General features: G+C 40.5%; 1 protein-coding gene across 1 annotated transcript; it reads right to left on the bottom strand.

Annotated features, from left to right (window-relative positions):
- Positions 1-791: 791 nt before the first annotated feature.
- BRS3 (bombesin receptor subtype 3) lies at positions 792-11,228 on the bottom strand. Its single transcript, XM_009479637.1, has 3 exons — positions 10,798-11,228; positions 1,763-2,114; positions 792-1,199 (listed from the first exon to the last, which is right to left on the bottom strand). Exons 1-3 carry the CDS (start codon positions 11,226-11,228, stop codon positions 792-794), a joined length of 1,191 nt encoding a protein of 396 aa, XP_009477912.1.
- Between the last annotated feature and the right edge of the window lie 9,805 nt (positions 11,229-21,033).

Genomic DNA, 21,033 nt, shown 5'->3' with positions numbered 1-21,033 from the left:
TTCTTGATGTGAAATCACTATAACAATAAAGAACTCTGCACTGTTGTGATGTTTTACCCATAGATTGCAAAGAATTTTACAAGTGTGGTTAAAGGTGTTATAGCTTTTTTAGAGAGATGATCACCTGCTGGTTCCCTTGTCTTCCTTAGGAACTGGGAAGGGCAGCTCTTTACACAGCAGTCAGCTCTCGCCCAGAGTTTCAAAGTCACTGACAGAGCAAAGGCTAGTGTGGATCTGGCCCATAATGTTTTTTCTTTTTTTACTGCAAACTACTTCAAACCTTAGCTTTCTTTCATTTTAGCATGCTTTCTGATGTGTTTACCAAGTTTTAACATTCAGGACAAGAAAAGAAATGAATCAAAAATCCGCCTGGTTGACCATGTTAAGAAGATACGTGATTTTGCTTGCTTGCTGTAGATGCAAGTACTTGACAGAGGGAGCTCTCAGTCACACGTCAAAGAGCAAGTCACCAAGAACAAAACCATCCTCGTGGCCAATTCTCGCACCAACTCTGCTGACTCCTGTCCTGCCCAGTCAAGGATTCCAGCTAGGGATCTGTGTTCATGCTTGGGAACATGAATAATCCCTTTGAGCTTACGCTGGAAAGTTCAGCTGCTGCAGCTTCTTCTCCCACACAGTTTGATTTCTTTACTGTATATTTTAAAAAATGAGGAACTCCTGATGAAAACTCTTTCACAGACAGGGCAAGGCATGGTACCCCTTTCCAGGATCCCAGCAGTAGTGATTTGATTGCAAAGGCTCAGTTTCTGTACTCCTTCATCCCAGACGGACTAAACACTTTCCTCTTCTTTTGTGATACTATAATCTGTTAGCAGTGTAACACTGATTTCTGAGCCATGCGTGCTGCCCGTGACTGACAGGGCTCTGGTAGGCGTATTGCTGTGGGTAGCACTGGGAGGCTTTGTACGAAATTTTGCCTTGCAGCACGAGACTTGCTTTTTAAAATGTTGCCGGAAACTTTTACTCAGCCAATAAAGAGCAAAAGGATTGACGCAGGAATTGCTGAAGGCCAAGGCACGGGAAAAAATAGTAGCTATCAGATGAAAGGTGGAAGCATCTACAGAAGCATGGTATGTAAAAGAGCGGTATAGGTAGAGGATGTGGTTAGGCAGCCAGCAAAAGGCAAACAAAGCAACAAGCACCAGCACTGTTTTTGCAACTCTCTTGCGGGATTCAATCTACGAGAAAACAATGCATATCTGGTATTAATGGCAATTAGTAACACATGTTTATGTAGTTAGTGCTGATTTTCAAAGGGGTCCTAAAAGTCTAAATGCATTAGTGACCAAAAAAGCAAAATGGAAAAAAAAAAAACCAAGAAACCAACAGAAAAATAAATCTATTTCATAAATTTTTTAACGAAGTATTTCCAGTGCAGAGCACATTCCCTTTCCATTATAAATCACGTGGCAATCTCATCTAGACTAGGATTTAAAAGTACAATACATGGATGAGGTCTCAGTGTTTACAATTCCCCGTTGTAACTCCTGAGTTTAATAGGGTCGTAATAAAGCAAAACAAACACCATCCTTCTTTAGGAAAGCATGCACACTCACAATTAAATTAATGAGTCATGAGCATGTGCTTAAGTGCATAGCTGAATTTGGGTTGCTAATATGGGCTGAGTTTGTGGAGCTTTTTACTCTATTATCAGGTAAAGGCTTTGCACTCAAGAATTCAGGCTTAATCAGCACGATAGATTTTGGAAAACTGGACACTTCAGTGCTTGATCATGGCTTACCTGCTTACGGGCATGACCATGTTCTTCTGCTGGCATGTTGGATGTACTTTTATATAAAGTTCTGGCGATAAGAAAATAGTAGACAGAAATGACAGCTAAAGGTACAATATAGAACACTAAGAAGCAAACCAGGGAATGAGCTTCCTGCAGAATCTTCTCCGATACAGGATAGGGGGCACATGCCTCAAAAGTTACATTTTTCTCAGGATTGCTGAAAGAATACAAATCTGAAAAAACAGCCTCTGGGATAGCAAATATCATGGAGATGATCCAAACACAGCCAGCTTTACAGCAGGTCTTCAGGAGCGCATCCGAAGTCTGCAGTTCCAAGGGCTTAACGATGGCTCTGTACCTAAAACCAACCAACATCATTGTCAGAATAAATACAGAAATAATGCAAGGACTGACAATGCAACCTGCTTGAGGATAAAGCCATCTCTGTTCTTGCTGAACTATGGATGGTAGAATCGTCTTGGAAATGAAAACAGATACTAGCTCTTTGTAATTAAGATGGAAATGTAAAAGTCAATTTTAAGCATGTACTTTAATGAATTGGCTGGCAGGACTTGTCATTGAAGCCTTCCTAAGTAAAGATGATTTCTACAGTTTGGATTAAAATCAGTAAGGGCAATCATCTCTCCTATTTTTATGGCACTGCCTAGAAAGGTTAATGAAGGAATTGGTATGCAAAACTGGTAAAGGTATGAAACAGGTTAACTATTTTATAAATACATGAAACCAAGCATGTACACCCCTCCTTTCTTCCATGTTCTTAAGATCCCAGCTGAGTGCAGTGATCTGACTCAGAACAATGCTCCAGTATTCACTCATATTTATAAACCAGGAGTTAACACTGCTGTTGATTCATGGCTGTGATTCTGCAGCATGCGGACTGAGTAAAACAAACACTTCCCAGGGAACAGGAACTAGACCAAGGGAAAATACACCTAAAGACCCACGGGCAGAGTCTCAGGAGTGGAGAAATGGACTGTGGAGGAAAGCATTGGCACTAGGCATTCCCAGAGCTGTGATTAAGGGATAGTCTACTAGCATTATCCTCAGCCTAATTCAAGCATTCCAGAAATACGATGATGGTGAAAGGAGAGAGCGTACTCCAAATACTCCAGTGCCATCGCCAGCTCCAAGAAAGAGTGATAACCCTTTCCTCTCTCTTAGGGATGAATCACAAACCTTGAGATCAAAAAATGAATAGTGCCAGGATGGCAATTGGGCCTGTCCATCCGGTGAGTGGAAGCCTACCAACGGCTAAATGAAGGAAGCCCTTACATTTTAATTCCAGTTGGCCCTCAACAACAACTGGATAAAATTTCTAATAGATATGGGAGCACAAATTTCAATACTAGCACAACAGGATGCCAAGAAGCTGGGTGTGCGACCAGGACAGCAGAGAGTTAAAGTCACCAGAGTAAAAGGAGCAAGTGTTGTTTGCCAAACAGCAAAAGTTAATTCATGGCTCCCAGGCGAGAAGCGCATGCCATCTTACTCACTTTGCAGTTAAAGATCACAATGAAAATATCTGGGGTTTCAATGTTTTGAATGGTCGAACCTGGCGCCTGCCGGATGGCAGCATGTGGTCCTTTGGTTCAAATGTCAACCCTAACCCTGAGAGAAATCAGGAGGCTACAGTGTGTGTACTCCGCGCAGCCCCTGCACTCCCTGATTCAAAAATTACTAATGTACTGCAACACCTGATTTCCGCTGTGGCAGGAGCTGGAATTTCTGAAAACTGGCACGTTATTTCTAGAACCCCCTTCCCATATAAATCACTGGTCTGGCCAGTCTGAAAGCCTTATGGGAGATGGTGTCAGGCAGTTGATTATTGGTGCCTAAATGCCAACACAGCCCCGCTAATGGCTGCAGTACCTAATATTGCAACTTTAACAGCCACACTAGAAGGAGCTGCACGTCCATGCATGTCAGAGATATGTTCTTCATGGTCCCCTTACAGGAGGAAGATAAAAAGATATTTGCTTTTACTTGGGAAGGTATACAATACACCTTTAACAGACTCCCATGGAGGTATAAACATTCACCCACGATTGCTCATAGAATCATGCTGTGCTTGCTGAACTTTTACAGACAATCTCACTCCCTCAGGATGGGAAACTGTACCAATATATAGAGGATATTCTGAATGGAGGGATCTCCCGTGAAAAAGTGGGAGAAGAGGCAGCAACAGTGTGGCAGGCACTGTATAAAGCAGAAGTTGAAGTTCCTCCTGAAAAATGTAAGGAACTAAGTAGGTAAGTAAAATTTTTAGGTACTTGGTGGATTGCAGGTAATGCAGCAAGTCCACCAGACACCCTAAGTAAAATAGAACAATTGCAGATGCCCCAATCTAGGAAAGAATTGCAACAACTCATGGGTACTGTAGGGTGCTGGAGGAAACATGTACCTGGATTCTATATCACTGCTCGCCCACTGTACTCACTTTTACGAGAAGGGAAACTGTGGAAATGGAACCCAGAACATGAAGAGGCAGTCAAAACCCTAATACAGGAATTAAAAACATATCAGTCACTGGGGCCAGTACACCCCTGCAACCCTATTACAGCAGAATGGGGTTTTGCAGAACATGGTACTTACTACAATCTGTTCCAGACTGGGCAGAGCAGGCCAAAAAGACTTTTAAAAGTTTAAAGTTTTAGTCTGACTGCATTTAAAGAGACAGAACAGAGATATTCCGAATGGGAAAAGGGACTTTTGTCGTTAGTCTGAGCAGTTAAACAAGTTGAGAAAATACACCAGGGGCAACCTGTTCAGAGTAGAGGGCCATTTAATTTGCTAGAAACAGTCACTCAGCCCAAAGCTGAGGTTGGCATCTAAACAGGAAAACATGTGAAACCATCCTTATAGAATGCCCCCAATGTAAACTGAAATTGCAAACAGACCACCCAGTTAAAACAGCACCCTTACCCATGAATAAAGGAAAACCCTATGGTCAACATGGCAAATTGATTACATTGGACCCTTTAAACCCTCCTCTGGATATCAATACATCCTCAGAGGAGTAGAGGTTGTCTCAGGCCTAATTATGGCAACTAAATGTTGGAAGGCTAATGGCCAGAGTGCTATTAGAGGATTATCCTCTTGGTTTTCAGGCCTACCAACCCCCAATGTCATCCAGCGTGACAATGGCTCACATTTTTCCAGCAAGGAAGTGCAAGAATGGGCAAAGCAGGAAGAAATTCAATGGGTATTTCATACCCCCTACTATCCTCAATCAAATGGGATGGTAGACAGAGCTAATGGCTTATTAAAAAAGAGCCTTAAGCCACACGAGGCCCAGTGGGATTCTCGACTTTCCAAAGTACTTCATCAACTGAATAATCGGTATGGGCCCACCGGGAGCCCTGTGAGCCGAGTATTCTTTGCAAAAACTGAGCTTAGCGCTCCACCTTCTGATGAAAGAAAATATCTGATACCATTACAATCCAGGACAACCTATCATGGTAAATTTACCACAAATTAGAATTGTACCTATGACTCTAACTAAACCTTGTGGCCCACTGGCCTGGGAAGCTACTGATAGTAATGGTACAAAACACAGAATCAGGGCATGGTGGATTTTTCCTTCTTTTTAATGGGGTAACCTGTTTGGACTCTCCCCACCGAAACAAGTGTTTATTCTCTCTCACAGCACATCTCTGCAGGATGGCAGACGGAAATGCTGTGTTCATGTTAGTCCCAACCCTGACAATGCTGCTTGTCCTAATCTGTGGCCAAAGAACCCTAGAATGGCCATGGTCTCATACTGAGTACGTCAGGAGTATGGGAACACACGCTAACAGGAGAAATGTAAGTCTTTCCACCGTGATCATGCACGGAACTGAAGTATACTTAGAGAATGAGTGGAGCTGGTATAAAGATGAAGCTTATGGCAAAGTTCCCCTACTTTAGGGAACAGCAGGAGAAGAAATTAAAATAGGATGCTGGATGATCAGTGGGTCTACCCACATGAGAAGGCATATGAGATTTCTGTGTACAACATTACATCAAACCCAATAAGAAAAGATACAAAACTTTGCGCCTCTGAAAGGTTGGACTGTTGGTACAATTTTACGTTAGTACAACCTGTTTTCATAATCTGCATCTGGAATCACAGGGATGTGAGACTATCATTTCACTTCAAAACAGACGTTGCTGAGCCTAGCATAACAACATCCACCACCCCTCACTTAACATCTGCCCTGACTGTAGAAGATAAGAAAACTCTATCCCCACAAAATTCTGAAATTGGACCTTAGGCTATTAAATACACAGGCCAACAGTGAGTGTTGTTTAATCCATTCAAGTGGAACTATCAATGCAGATCAATATCTCTGCAATGAAACCTGCTTGCTCACCATTCCTAAGTACGTCCTATGCAGGACGGTTAGGGTGGGTGCAAGGACAAACCCTCACCTCTCCGAAACAATCAAGAAGAGGTATGACTGGTATCTTAGGAACAGGATCAGGTGTATTCAACAGCATGGACACTGAAGTTTTAGCAAACAAAATACGTTCAGCAACAAGTAAATTACACAGATTAGAGCATCCATTGCAATCTTCTCTATTGGCATTGGGAACTAACCAATGGCTCCCATCTGATATATTACCCCAATGGGAAAGAATTAATGAAAAGGACTACAAACTAATTGCTAACGCACTAGGTGCAGCAACTGTGGGTACAATCTACTGTTGCAGCAATTGTAAGAGAAGGTGAAGAGGGCACCTTACCCACTGAAATTAGAAAGGTAATCTGGGATAATGCAACTGAATTTGAAAGGGAATTCAAATCCTGGTGGGGCCTAGTGGATTTTACTTCTGACCCCACCGACAGTAAAGGCACAGCTTTTGCTTTAACAGTATGCAATGCTTCAGTACACACCAGATACCCAATCATTGTGCTGGGATTAAATCGCAATGGAACTGTCCTCTATCCATTAGAACATAGAGTATGGACCCAACAAAATGGGAACAAATGGCAAACTATTGATGTTGATGCACGTGTTGTATGGGAACAACAGGGATTTATTTGTGAAAGTAACACCATTAAGGCCCAAGACATTTGGCTTGACACTGAACAAAATGTTTTTCGTTTTGAAATACATCCTGATGAAACCCCTGAAACTGTACTTACATATGTTGGAAATGGGTGTGTTTGTACGACAACCCTTTGTAATTCTGTATTTACAGAAAACACCACTGTAGAGACATATAATCACCCAAATATCTGCATTTGTAATTTTACCAAAATTATGGAATGCTACTTCAACTATTCAACTCCTGTTACAACCCAACAATTGCTACAATCTAACTCTACATTGTATCAAGATTTATTGCCTACCTCTATTGGAATGAATCTTACTTTGGTATGAAAGCTATTACAGCACAGTGATCTCTACTGATTGCTGAAACAAGTTCAAGAAAATGGACAAAGAACCCTGATTACCATTCATCATGATGCAAAGAAATATACCATGTTCTGGAAAGAGTAAAAAAGGATGGAGGACATCATTGGTGTGATACCTTATTTGGATGGTCACCGACAGCAACAGGAACTTTGAATCGAATGCTTCATCCCGTTGTGATTTTATTCACTCTAACATTATTATGCATATTACTTATAATCCTTCTGTATGTAAAGATTTGGTACACAACGAAGCAAATACTCCTTGTTCATCATGTGAAGTCACCCAATAATATACAAAAATAAGTTAATAGTAATGTTTTATACTCAACATGGTATATAACTAACATTAATTATGACACTTGAACTAGACAGCTTATCAAATAATTGGACTCTCACCACTGATCTGCAACATGCCACATATTTATGACATACAGGCAAGAGATAACCATACTACCACTCTGTGAGTCGATAAAGTGGATTCACTGTAGTCACAGGGTGGAGTGTGATGGATGCGCTTGACCCCTTAACCAAACTAGAGGTAGTTTGGTACAGGCTCCAAAGAAAGTAAAGGCCTGAGCTGTAGTGAGGCCAAGAACTCCTCTGGTTTCAATGTGTTCTCCAAAACCCCTCAAACATCAATACATGTGAGTTTGGAACACCGAGCATGCAATTAATGCATAAATAACAGGTGGCTTTTCCAAAACTTGTTTATCAAAAAACAAAGTTAGTTGTGGATACAAGGAGTCTCATGCCTACCTTTGCCATCGCATGTGATTTGACTATGAGCCAACCACTTTATCCTATAAATATGACAGCCTAAGCGAGCCTTCTTTGAGCTCTCTCTGCTAGGCAGCATGGCTGCATGGCGGTGACCTCCCCTTGAGCTGGGACACCTCTCAAGGTTGGTCCTCAAGGCAGAGAGACCTTTTACCAATGGCAGATAGTTGGATGAGCCCGATTTGAGCTCCCCCCCGAACTGCTGCTAAACTGCCGCCAGGTAACTCTCCCCTTGAGCAGGGACGCATCTCAAGGTTTGAGATTCCTCACCTGAGACTCAGAGATCCTTCCTTGCCCAAGGCAGAGAGATCCCTTACTCTTTGATGTTGAGAGATCCCTTATTCCTTGACGTTGACAGATTCCTTGCCGCAACAAATCTTCGGTAAGTGACTAATAGCTTGTTAAACTTTTTGAGTTTAGCTAACTCAATTTTCCTTTGTATGTTTCTTCCATGCAGTAATTAATAAGGTGAACCTTGCCATCAAACTTATTGAACCTTGGTAAACAACTGTCAAACTTTGTTAAATTCCATCAAATTTATTGAACTGTGTCAAATTATTTTACCTCAGTAAAACATATTGCTGCTTCTCTCTTTTAAGTGAGGTACATTCCACTCATCCACGACAAATTGGCGTAGTCGGCAGGATTCTAAATCAGGATCCGCAACCGATACATGAGAAAAATCTGCGTAAATCTATAGATGTGTGAAAATCTGTGTGGAAATGGGACATGAAAGAAGGACCAACTGCCATGAAGGTGGATGAAGCACAGGAAACAATATAGCCTGCTCCCAAAGTATCAGAGACTCTTGCTGATGCAGAAAGAAGAGACCCCTCCAGCAGGGCACAAGACTGGCATGAAAGGAAAGGCAGTGAAAAAGGATCCAGAGGGTAAGACAGCTTAGTTGTACCATTTCGTACAACCTGAGGATCTGGTCTTTTATCTCCTCTAGGCAAATTTAAATAGAAAACTGCAAGCTGGACTGCTATTTGTCAAATAAATACCATTTTTATTGACTTTGAGCTCTTCTAGCATACTGGAACATGATAGTCTGGCATTGTGCACATGACTGATGTTCTGAGCTTTATCAGTAAGGTTACCATGTATTTGCCCTGTGAAAATGAAGCATGGAATATTTATGTAACAGCTACCATGCAGAATTAAATACAGAAGCAAGTGTCTAAACTGTAGAATCGTAAAATAGTTTGGGTTGGAAAGGACCTTTAAAGGTCATCTAGTCCGTGATGGATTCTGAATTGACATAATACAGGACCAAGAAAGTTCAGTGAAAACATCAGCTTAATATTCAGCAGTAGTAAAAAACCCACACCAAACCCTAAAAAAAACAACAAAAAAGCAAAATGTTAGGAATTATTAGGAAAACAACAGAGAGCGAAAGGGACTATTGTGCAATTATCTCTATCTCTGGTTCATGGAACTCTTGAACACCATGTGCTGCTCTGCACACCTTAACTTAAAAAAAAAAAAACAAACCAAATATGCTGAGGGTGGAATATAACATGAATAGCCTGCAGAGATGGGTAGGGATCACTGTCTCTTCTGGCACAAGAGCCAGGGCCATCAAATGAAGCCATGTGCAAAGCAAAAAAAAAAAGAGTTGTTTATGCAACAAGCAGTGAAAGTCATTGCTAAAACAGTTCAAGAAAAGGCTGAACAAGGATCTAGAAGAGAAATCCATTGAGGTTAGTAAATAGACAGAAACCACATCTGCTCAGGAGGACATCTGAAGGCTTAGGGTATGTGTAGTGTTGGACAGTGGTTTTTATTCTTCCTCTGTGTCTTTTCTTGTCCTTATAGTACCACTGCTGGAGGCTGGTATCGGCCTACATGGACCCTTGATCTGACCCAGTGTGGCCATTCCTGTGTTGGCTGATTTTTTTTGGAGTACAGTAACAGTAGCATTGCTTAAATTCTAGACACATGAACTACTTGCTCTTACATACAATCCACAATTGCTGGCATACAAGATTAAAATCTTTTTCTCTCTTAATACTAAAATTAATTGTGGGTTTTTCTGCTCCTTGACATGCTCATGCTGATTGAACAGAAATCTCATCTTAGTTTTGTTCATTCAGAAAAGAAGTGCATGGAAAACTGATTGTTCAACAACTCCTGACAGCAGTCAGATGAGAGCACTGATCCCTACTAACGGTGCTATCATTGTAACCTGAGTTTAATTTCAGGACCTCTGGGCTAAAAAATCTCTGGAATCTGGAAAAGATATAAGAGCTGTAAGAGAAAATATTCGAATTGTGTCATGTCACACTAAGCACTTATCAAGCTGGAAATTACTATAGTATTGCAGTAACCATCAAATCATGAAAGTCATTCATTTGTCCCCCAGTCTGTTCTGTGTTTTCTTTTGGCTTTTTACCCCACATATCAATCCTTTAACTTTCTAGGATTTTAGAGCCTCACTGAGTGCATAGGACAAAGGATTTCCACTCAGTCATTTTCACAGTTTTCTTTTTCATCTTCTCTGGCTACTTTAGTGCACCACTAGATAGCACCAATATACTGTCTTTTCCCTGCCTTAAGCAATTTCCCTTTTCTGTGCAATTGAGAAAAAAAACCTGTACTGTACTTCAAGCTAATAAAAGGTCAGAAGACTTAAAGACTTTTTCTCACTCCACTAAAAAGAACTACTCCAATTTCTCTACCACACATTTTAAAATTAAATGGGAGAGTGGTTGTTGGGGCTTTTTTTAGTCTATTACAATGTGCTATTTAGTATTGTGCAAAATTATCATTTCAGCTCTTTTATTCATTTCTAACTTCACACCTGCGGTATCTCCTGGCAAATCACTCGCATCAGACCCACCTGTCAGCACTGAGAACAGTCAGGGTAAACACTGATACTCCAACTGAGGTTAACTGGATAAAAGACAGCAGCTTGCACCCAATTCTTCCGAAGAGCCAGGTATCCACAATGTAACGTGTTGCATCTACAGGCACACAAGTTAATAAAAGCAGTAGGTCTCCAAATGCCAGGCTGGTGATGAAGATGTTTGGAACCGTCTGCATTGATTTAATCTTGAAAAAGACTTTGATGAGTATAGCATTTCCAAGGAGACCCACTGAAATGATCACAGCATATGTAACATAAATTGTGCACAGTATTTCTAATCCTGGAAAGGAGTCTTCGGTCCATTTTTCATTTGTGGTTTCATTATCAGTGATTGATTTCAGTTCTGTACCATTTGTAGATGCACACAAAGTCTGATTAGCTGAATGCAAGTATACTTGAGACATTTCATTAACTGTTTCTTCTCCCCAGGCTGGACTTAAATTGATCAAAAAACAGTTTAATATTTAGCTTGCAGCATATCAGCAAGGTCAATAGAAAGGCACAGATTTGTCTCAGAAATTAAGATTCCCGTTGCACAGAAACTACTTTCATCCCCTTCTGGGTCTCAAAAGATGCCTAGGAGAAATGCACACAGATCTTGTTCGGAACTATGTAGGAGGTGGAGAATTTTTTTATTGGCTTTTCAGCTAGTGGAGCAGAGAGGGAGGAGGAAAAAAGAGAAAAGGAGTTTCTTTAAAGATATTAGCTGAAATGATGTTTTTTTCTTGGAGGTATCTGGCAAGTAAATATTGTATTGTAATTACTGTAACATTAGGGTTTGCATATTACCTAGAAAATGTTTGTTAATATTTTTCAAAATATTCTAAAAAGGAAATAAAATGAAAACCTGAAATAGTTTTCTCAATAGTACAGGTAAGCATAGAATATACCAATTTAACACAAAACTCTACAGTATACCTTAATGGCAGATAAAATATCTCAGAATATAGATAGGATTTGCTGAAAAAGCCATAGAGACAGCCTGTGCTTCTCTATGCTCTGATTAGTCTTTCTGTCACAGAAATGCAGTGACCTCCCAAAAGGCGATATAAGATCAAAATTTATGGCCATAATCCTGCTAACGCTTACATTAAAGCTTAGGTTTGTCCCTTGAAACAGTCCCATTGCCATCAAAACCACAGCTTATGCTGAAGGTTGAACAGGTTTATAGATATTTGCTGTACAGAAGCCTGCTATCTTCCAATAATCCATGCCTTTATTGACTTTGGATGGTACAACCGATGATTCAAATCTTCTGGGAGAAGAATAACTTTTCATGATGCTATCTCAATCAAACATGTTAGCACTATGGGTTTTCTTTAGATTAGTCAGCAGTCAAATCTTAAACTCTGCTCTGTGGTGAACTCCTGATTAACTTTAATGTAAACTAAGGTACAAGGAATGTGACCTATTGAGTTAAATCTCCTGAAATTAAGAAAGCCAAGATCTAATTTCTAAATAGTGGAAGTGGGAAAGATGTCAAAGGACTGAGCTTTCTGCCTTGAAAATGAAGATCAGTAGCTGGAGTATTTTTTCTTCCAGACTGTTCTTCAGCTCTGATGTTCAAGTGGAGAAAGTACCCTGCTCAAATCACAAAAGCAGTCTTATAGCCAAGTCCCTTTATCTTTAGCTGCACACACAGAGACACACAAAATCAAGTTTTTTTCGTTTACTCAAAAAGACTCCTCTAAGTACAATGCATGAAAAGTCTAATTTTCACTCTCTCAGTCCCAGTCCTTGCAAACACAACTATGCCATAGGTATCAGGTGGTGGCAGACCAGATGGTAGATGGTAGATCAGATGAAAGACCAGTGCTGTGGCCAGGTGGAAGGAGTCACTGATACAAAAAGGATGCATGGGTTAAAAATTCCAATTACATTTTTTGAATGTGCTTTTAGAAGAGAAGTTCTTGTCACGATCAACTATAATATATCCTTTTAGGCAGGCACAGTATGTAGGTTGCTCACAGATTTAGGTGCCTTTGAGGATGCCCGATTATGTTGTCCACCCACACTGGCGTAATACTGTGCATTATATTTAATATAGAGTTCGGCAGCTGTAGCAGATTGTGACAGCTTAATGTCAGATAGTTACGTAAAATGTTTAGATTTCCTGTATAGAAGTAGGATATCACCAAACATTGGGAACTAATTGCTCTCCACCAAGTGTGAATACTCAAGGGTGGCATCTGAATGAAACATCAGGTGTTTAGCTGTAACTGGAATTTAGCTGAAAGAAACTCGTTACTTGCCTTGAGTTGCACTAGAGGTTGGTTGATGCACCAAAGTTCAGCGAGCAGCATAGCTCCCAACCTCTTACAGTCCCAGAGCTTTCAGAGCCATCTGAGAGATTAGGGGTGACAACGTGAAATCTGAGGCTCGGTTTATTCTGTCACTCGATCATTTTGTATGGCAGGATAGAGGACCTGAACTGATATCCCTCTGCGTAAGAGATAATCCAGAGGACTGGAGACTTCTGAGCTATGAGATGCTCCCAACAGTTGGTTTTGGGGATGATTCAGATATGAAAGGAAAGGTGACAGACCTCCAAACGCATATTTAAACCTCTTGAGGACACCAACATGTGCCACAGGTGAAAGCAACACTGGAAAGCGGCAAGGGCTTAAAATTCTCTTTACTCATGGTACTTCATGCACTGTTTATTCCAAACTGGACCTGAATTCATATATCTGAACCTGAACGCTCAGTCTGATGCTTCACACTTTAGAAGCCTGCATTACCTGGAAACACAGACATATTTTGCCTGCTCTCTCTCTAGCAGACCACAGTATATGTGTCTAACCCAGCTCACAGCAACATTAAACTCTACTTGGTTTTCTCTTTTTACTGCGAGATTGTATTTTTCCCAGCTTTCTGCCTCCTTGGGGGAATCTGGCAGAGGGAAGCACCTTCGTCTCTCACAATTCTTCCCACAGTCCTTGTATTACTGCAGGTTTTAGCTAGTCAGCTAGGTTCTCTCTTTATAGAGCATAAGATACTGTCTTGGTTGATCATTAGGGATGAAAAATATTATTTTGAAAAAGCACAGAAAATGACATTCTCTAGACCCAAGAAAATTAAAGAAGACCGAAGGACAGACAGTACAAATCAAATACGCAATTTGTTTATGATGGTAGAACTTCAGTGTTTCTGTTCATCAATTTTGTGTGCCCTTCATTGGTGTCATGGGGAGAAACCAGGCAGGAGAAAACACACCATGTTTTTAACACAGATTCCGATAGCTTTCAGTTGTGCAAATCCAGCTGAAAAGGAAGAGAATGGGTTCATTATTCCAAACAGTAAACAACTCTAAGGCATTATTTTAGAGCTCTGTCTTCTGGTGAAGAGAAAAGCAATTTGGGTAATTCTGGCTATTGTTTAAAATATCTGAAAACATGCAAAACATTCACAGAAAATGAATGTTCCTGTTGAACTCCATGCTGAAAAAAAACCCCAACAAGTAAAATACTCAAGAGTATATCATTTTTCTGTATTTTTAATGCAAATTTTCTGTTTTAATGCAGTGTGAGTGCTGACTTCAGTCATTTCCATGTGCTGTGTAGTGTCACCCACTCAGAAAAATCTCTTTCAGAACCATTTCTCTGCACCAAGCCAAAATATGGAGAAAACAGCCAAAATCTTAACTCCCATTAAAGAAATTGATTTTCCAAAATTGTAATTATTTTGTGTAGCACATTTTTATTGTTTCAGTATACATTGGTCATGCAGAGTTGATATTTATTGACACAAATATGTCAAAATCCTTTGTAGCTAGAGGACGAGGAACACAAAACTGATACACAGTGAACTACAGCTATACTAGCCAGCCTGGGCCGGGGGGGGGGGGGTGGGTTAGGATAATTATAACTCACTTTCTTAGGTCATTATTCGTATCATTTCTGCATAGAACTATTGAGCTGTCTTAGTTCTTCTTTTATGTCTCAAACTCATTTTCGACCCTTGCTTTAATTGTCTCTCCTAGCAATTTCACCATCTGTTTATTGCTGGCTGATGTATCTCTCTCTCTCTCCGCTGAGCGAACTGACGTTTATGTTCTTTGGGTGTTAACGGCAGAGATACCGAACAGCTTGTCTATCCTAGTCCTGAATTTGGTAGACTCTGTTGTGGCATCCTCTCTTATAAAAGGCTTTTCTCACATTAAGATCTCTTCTACAAATTAGTCTGATTGCTGTCCAGGTGTGCAGGCTCTTCAGCACAGAGCAGGACCCTGCCATTGGGTCACCATTGGGTCACCATAGGCACATTCCTCTTTCTCCTCCCTGGAGGCAGAAAAAACATTTGAAGTTTAGCAATCTGCCCGTATCAATGTAAATCTTTCCCTTCCAGCAAATCTCAATAGCCTTTCTTTTAGGTCATCTTCTTTTGACACAAAGGTGAAGGAAGGCTTTTTGCTCCTCCATCAAGAAGTCCTAACCTGGAGTCCTTTAACAACTCTAGCTTATAAGCTACGCTCTGCAGTGTCGTGGTTTAGTCCCAGCCAGCAACTCAGCACCACGCAGCCGCTCGCTCACTCCCCCTACCCTGATGGGATGGGGGAGAGAATCGGAGGACTAAGAGTGAGAAACACTCCTGGGTTGAGATAAGAACAGTTTAATAATTGAAATAAAGTAAAATAATAATAATAACAATATAATAATAATAGTAATAATAATATACAAAGCAAGTGATGCACAATGCAATTGCTCACCACCCGCCGACCGATACCCAGACAGTTCCCGAGCAGCGATCGCTGCTCCCCGGCCAACCCCCCCCAGTTTATATACTGAGCATGACGTCATATGGTATGGAATAGCCCTTTGGTCAGTTTGGATCAACTATTCTGGCTGTGCCCCCTCCCAGTTTCTTGTGCGCCTGGCAGAGCATGGGAAGCTGAAAAAGTCCTTGACTAGCATAAGCAGTACTCAGCAACAACTAAAAACATCAGCATGTTATCAACATTCTTCTCCTACTAAATCCAAAACACAGCACTATGCCTGCTGCTAGGAAGAAAATTAACTCTATCCCAGCCGAAACCAGGACATGCAGTTATAACTAGAGTTACGTTATCTGAAGTATCTTTTTCTTCCTAGTGTTTTCTGAACCGGCTTTGCCACCTTTGTGTTGGGAAGAGGAGTCCCTGCTCTAGAGACAGTGGTCTCTCAGGGACGAGCATGCGTAATTGCCTTATTTTTGACTTGCATCTGTGTTCAAGTTTCAGTGTCTTCTTTTTAAATCGAAATTGCCAATAGTATGACAAATAATGGCAAGAGGAGGGGACAAAGAGTATCATAACTCAGATCAATACTAAGATGAAGCTTTTATCTGACAGTCATTTGATGGGCTTTATGACTTGTGTGACTGTTCCCAATCCATTTTCTAGTGTTCAGGCAGGCAAGTATTAAATGGGAAAGCCTGAAGGCACACCCGGAGTGAGCGTCGATGTCAGAGACAGAGGTCCATGTTTAGAGTAAATTAGTAACACATCCAGGGCTGTTTCCAGTTCTGCTCTGTCCTACTGCAAGAACAGGAATGAGTCATTTCCGTGCGCTACATCTGCGTCCCTTCCTAAACGGAGAGAACATCACCTCCGCATCTTGCCAGGCATCCATTTTGGAGCTATCAGTGTCAGGCAATGGGGAGGGAGGTTGCATAAGGTACTGCCCGTGCTGGATTTCTTCACTGGTTCAGTATCTGTCAGTCTGATGATTTTCACCACTAAATGGGAACATCTTCTCTATCCTGTATTTTGAGACAAAACAACTACTGAGCTATTAAAAAGGAAAATATCTTTTTAGGACACTTGAGTGCCAATTTACTTGGCTGTGTCACATTCATAGCAGAGTGTAACCACTCATTGTCGAAGACTAACCATTTAGGAGAAAAATACATTGGTTTGTTACTGGGTTTATCTCCCTATCACCTGTATGGAGTTGATTCTACACCAAGGGCAGAGGGAGCTGTGCACTCAGGGCATCGAGTCCTGCAGCAATGTTTGATTGGAACTGCATCCCTGTTTTTCAGAACTGAAGATGAGCTATCCAGTTACACTTTCAAATACCACAGGACTTATCAGCATGTCTAAGAGCAAAAATAATGCCATCCCAGCCCTCAGTGTTACAAAGGTGAGATGGAGTCAGTTTGGATGAGCTGTCAGGAGCAGCATTCAGTGATACAGCAACAAGACAGATATCCTCTTGGTTAAAATCTAAGAAAACAGCTGCTGATTTTGTTACAATGTCTAAGTGCAGACTATTCAGTGGAGTTAGTGGGACTCAGTCTGCCCATGACAGGATCTCAAATACTCTCATTAATCAATGGCTCCAAATAACTTCTATTTTGGTTCTCCTTCCAGCCTCCTTTTCCAAGAGTTTCCTCAGCCAGTTTCAGTATGCAAATGGACGGTGAAATACTGGTGTCATTTCTCAGAAAAGAGAGAAAAATAAACACTGGAATGTATCCTTGAATTTCTTCCATTACAGGAACAATCAGGCAATGAAATAATAAAGCAAGCATAATTCTTTTGGGCATCCTTGAAACTCTCAATGATACATTTAATTTAGAACCATTAGAGTGCCATTACATGCTAAATACTTTCTGATACCTAAAAGCACAGAGCATTGTGCATTAAGACTTAACAATCTTACGCAATAGGTAATTATCTTCCCAGTATTTTGATTTTTAATCTCAAATCATTTCTCATAATGACATTTCTTTCGTTGTCCCAATAATAACTGCCTGCTAAATTTAGAGAGTTCTACATCTTGGCTGTTAGTATATACCTGTATTGCTAACCACTGCTGTAGATTCATAAATTGTCAGAAGAAAACTTAAACAAGCTGTACTGACCTTTAACTGTCATCCTATGTAATATTTATCTATCACATGGTTATCAAAGTGGTGTACATACATTGAGCTAGAAGGCAGCTTTAGCCACTTGTCCATGCAGAGACATAAAAACTCTCCAGGGACCCTTGAGTGAGCTGCCTAGACCTTGGATCTGCATCCACTGACTTAGTTTGTACGAAGGGTGGTAGAGTTTTGTGCCGATCTAAATAGCAAGATGGGAGTGGGTAGGGTTTTGCCTGAGTCACCACAGCTGCTGCAGTGATTTTACTATCATTTTTTGTTTCTTTTGCATCATCTAACCTATTGTTAACAACCCACTGAGATCTGACATCAAATAATTGTCTTCATAGATAAATATACTTTCAGAAATCCTTCTTTCATTGGTTTAAAATAGAGCATGCATTTCCTGGTGTATGTCTCGCTAAAAATAAGCAATCTAGGAGTAAATGAGAATGACTTAGAAGTCAAAGGAGCTTTTAGGTTGCTGCTTTCTCAGACAGCAAGCCAAGTCAACTGATACAATCAAAACCGTGGGGAGGAGGAGGCATTTGTATCAGTAACACACCGCTGCCTGTCAGGTGATGTTCAAGCCAGAGCTGCGGAAGCTGTTTCCATCACTTAGAATTATTAGGATGTGAATCACAAGTGCATAGCAATTTTTTATTAGATTTGTCTTTGTGCAAGTCCTTTCCCTGTGAACACCATCAATGCATGTCTGTGACAGAATGTCAGCATAGATATGTTGGAGAAGAGCACATGTAATGGTGCCGGCGTGGAAGATATTATTGCAGCCCAAAGAAAATTACACATCTTCATTCCAGCTGACAACCTAAACAATGCCATGCTTGAAACGTAAATGATACACTGTTTAGCTGGAAAAGCCATTAGGCATATCATGGAAAGTGGAAGAGAGCTAACTGCCTTCCCAGAACAAATAGTGCTTTGCATTTTACATAAGCAAGTTGACAGGCTTTTAAAAATTTACTTCCGGATTTTGCTCTTCAAATAGAAAAAAAAAAAAAAAAGTCAGTAGCAAGAATGGAGAACTGACATCACTCTACGCCGTACAGCTTGCTCTTCTTCCCACTGTTACACCTCCAAAGCAGGAAACACACTGAGGGATCTGCCCAAGAAATGGCATTTCCAGCCATTTCTTGGCAGCCTGAGAAGTCTTAAGTAGTCCAGCACTTTTCTCACTGCTTGTCCAGCTTTTGTCCAAATCTTTGTTGTTCCTAACCGTTTAATGATGTTATGAGGTCATTTAGCAAAAACTTTAGACAATCAAGATACATTTTGTCTTCTATCAGGAATGAAATAAAACAGTTACAGTATGCAGGAGACAAGGTCAGTCTCATGTTGCTCTCTTTTGCTGCCTTTTTATTTTAAATTAGAGTAATAGAAAATAGAGTTGGGAGGACTTTCAACAGGTCTTCCAGTCCATCCTTTGTCCTAAGGCAAATTCAACTTTACTTATGCCAATTCTGGCAGATATTTGACTTGTCACTATGAGTGTTTTTTAAGACCTGCAATGATGGCAATTCCATGTGCACTCTAAACCACTTATTCCTTAAAATTAGAAATTGCTACCTAATGTCTAGTCTAAATTTAAGCCTATTACCTTCTGTCCTATAAAGTGTATGCAGAAAGAATTACTGCACAAAGGAGGACAGTGAGGGCTCAAAGGGTGGTAGAGAAGGAAACAGGGTCAGACTATCCCTCCACCTAGACTTACTGATGTCATAGCAGAGACAAACCGACGTAAAAGGGACTCAGGGGAGGACTAAAGCTCCAGTTTCTCCAAAGACCTCTGCAGCCTCCTTCCTTACCCTCACAGGGCCCTCCTGGGGGGTGCAGCAGCCAGATTAGGGGAGCCAGGCACAGCTTTAGCACACAGCACCATGGCAGAGCGTGTCCTGCTTCTCATTGCAAAGCGGGGAAAACTCGTATTCAGCAGCAGATTGTGGAACAAAGAGTTTACTAATGAAAATAAAGAGTAAAAGCAGAGAATGACAGTTCAAGGGTCCAACACATTGAACTGTATTTTCTGTTAAATTCCTTTCTCACTGAAAGCAATTTCAAGTTACAAACACATGGGTATGAGGTGGAACTTGTTTGCGTGTTTTTAAGGCTAACATTTCTCCCAGAAAGCAAAGGAACTGAAGGTGATCTGTCTAATTTCAAGTAGGCTGGCTGTAGCTACTGTACATTGAAATACTCATCTTTTTCCACTAATTGCTGTGTGGGAGTTATTCACAGAATGAAAGAACCTTTTGTATTTGCTATCGTACATACCAGCTCTAAGAAATCACTCTATTATAATTTTTTTACTTCTCTGTCATCGGTAGAGGTTAGTATTTTACAGTATTAGCAATCATCAAAAAATCTTTACTTGAATGATACAGAAAAAGGCATTCAAAACTGAAACTAGGATTTGGTTGAGCAGGCAAGTTACTGATTCAAACACATTTGTTGAAAGAAAGCCTCTCTTCAGTAGGAGAGGAAAATTAAGTCTCTCTAGTGATGTTATGAAATGGAGTTTACCTCCCGCTGTATTCACAGCAAAGTATTACTGAAGGGTGAACTTCTTAATTGCCACCTCCAAAGATGGTAGGATTTTATCTGCTATTGGTCTGGTTTTTTGCAGAAGACATAATCTGAAGCCTCTGTTGTACACATGGATGCCCATTAGAGGCAGGAATTTCCGTTTTTCTTGTTTCCACATTCCATTTAAAGGTATTGGGTAACATTTTCAAACATTTAAACATGCATCTACATCTCTTTAGAGATCTAAATCAAAGTCAGCAGTGCCAGCATGTCTGAAAATAAAAACATACAACTGAAAGGAACATCTTGGAAAGCTGGGTCCAGTTTCTTAATGTATAAGTTGATCAAAGTCCATCTCTGAAAAAGTGAGGAAAGATACTGATTAAGGAGCCTAGACATCTGTGCTTGAGCCTGTCAGCTAACAGGCTCAGAAACATGACTTGAAACTCAATATTATGGATATTAGGTTCTGAGGATAAGTATCAGATGAAGAGGGGAGCAGAGGGATGGCAGGAGGGTGTAAAGAGAAATAAAAGAAGACAGACTGTGAGAAGGGCTAATGATGAGGAAAAGAATGTTTCCAGTCTCTGTTTAACATGAGAGCTTATCTTGGAAACACAGGGGGACCAAATCCTTATATGGTCAGTACTGCCACTCCACTAAAGCCTAGAGAGTTAAATCATGGGATGTTTTAGCTCTGTAATTATGTTCACAGCAACAATTGTACACTAAAAGTAATTATTTAGATCAACATTTATTTCTACATGCCACAAAAGAGAATCATCATTAGATAATCACAAGAAAACAAATTCAGTATCA

The sequence above is a fragment of the Pelecanus crispus genome, chromosome 13 (genome assembly GCF_030463565.1).
Source record: "Pelecanus crispus isolate bPelCri1 chromosome 13, bPelCri1.pri, whole genome shotgun sequence".
In the NCBI taxonomy this organism is placed as follows: Eukaryota; Metazoa; Chordata; class Aves; order Pelecaniformes; family Pelecanidae; genus Pelecanus; species Pelecanus crispus.
The sequence above is the reverse complement of the archived record's forward strand: the minus strand, read 5'-3'. Positions and strand labels throughout refer to the sequence as shown.

Coding starts and splice junctions, on each gene's coding strand:
- BRS3 (XM_009479637.1), bottom strand. CDS start 11,228: ATGTCTCAAGTATACTTGCATTCAGCTAATCAGACTTTGTGTGCATCT. Junction 2,115..10,797: donor ACTGTTCTCAGTGCTGACAG/GTGGGTCTGATG, acceptor GGTTGGTTTTAG/GTACAGAGCCATCGTTAAGC. Junction 1,200..1,762: donor ATGGTCATGCCCGTAAGCAG/GTAAGCCATGAT, acceptor GTTTTCTCGTAG/ATTGAATCCCGCAAGAGAGT.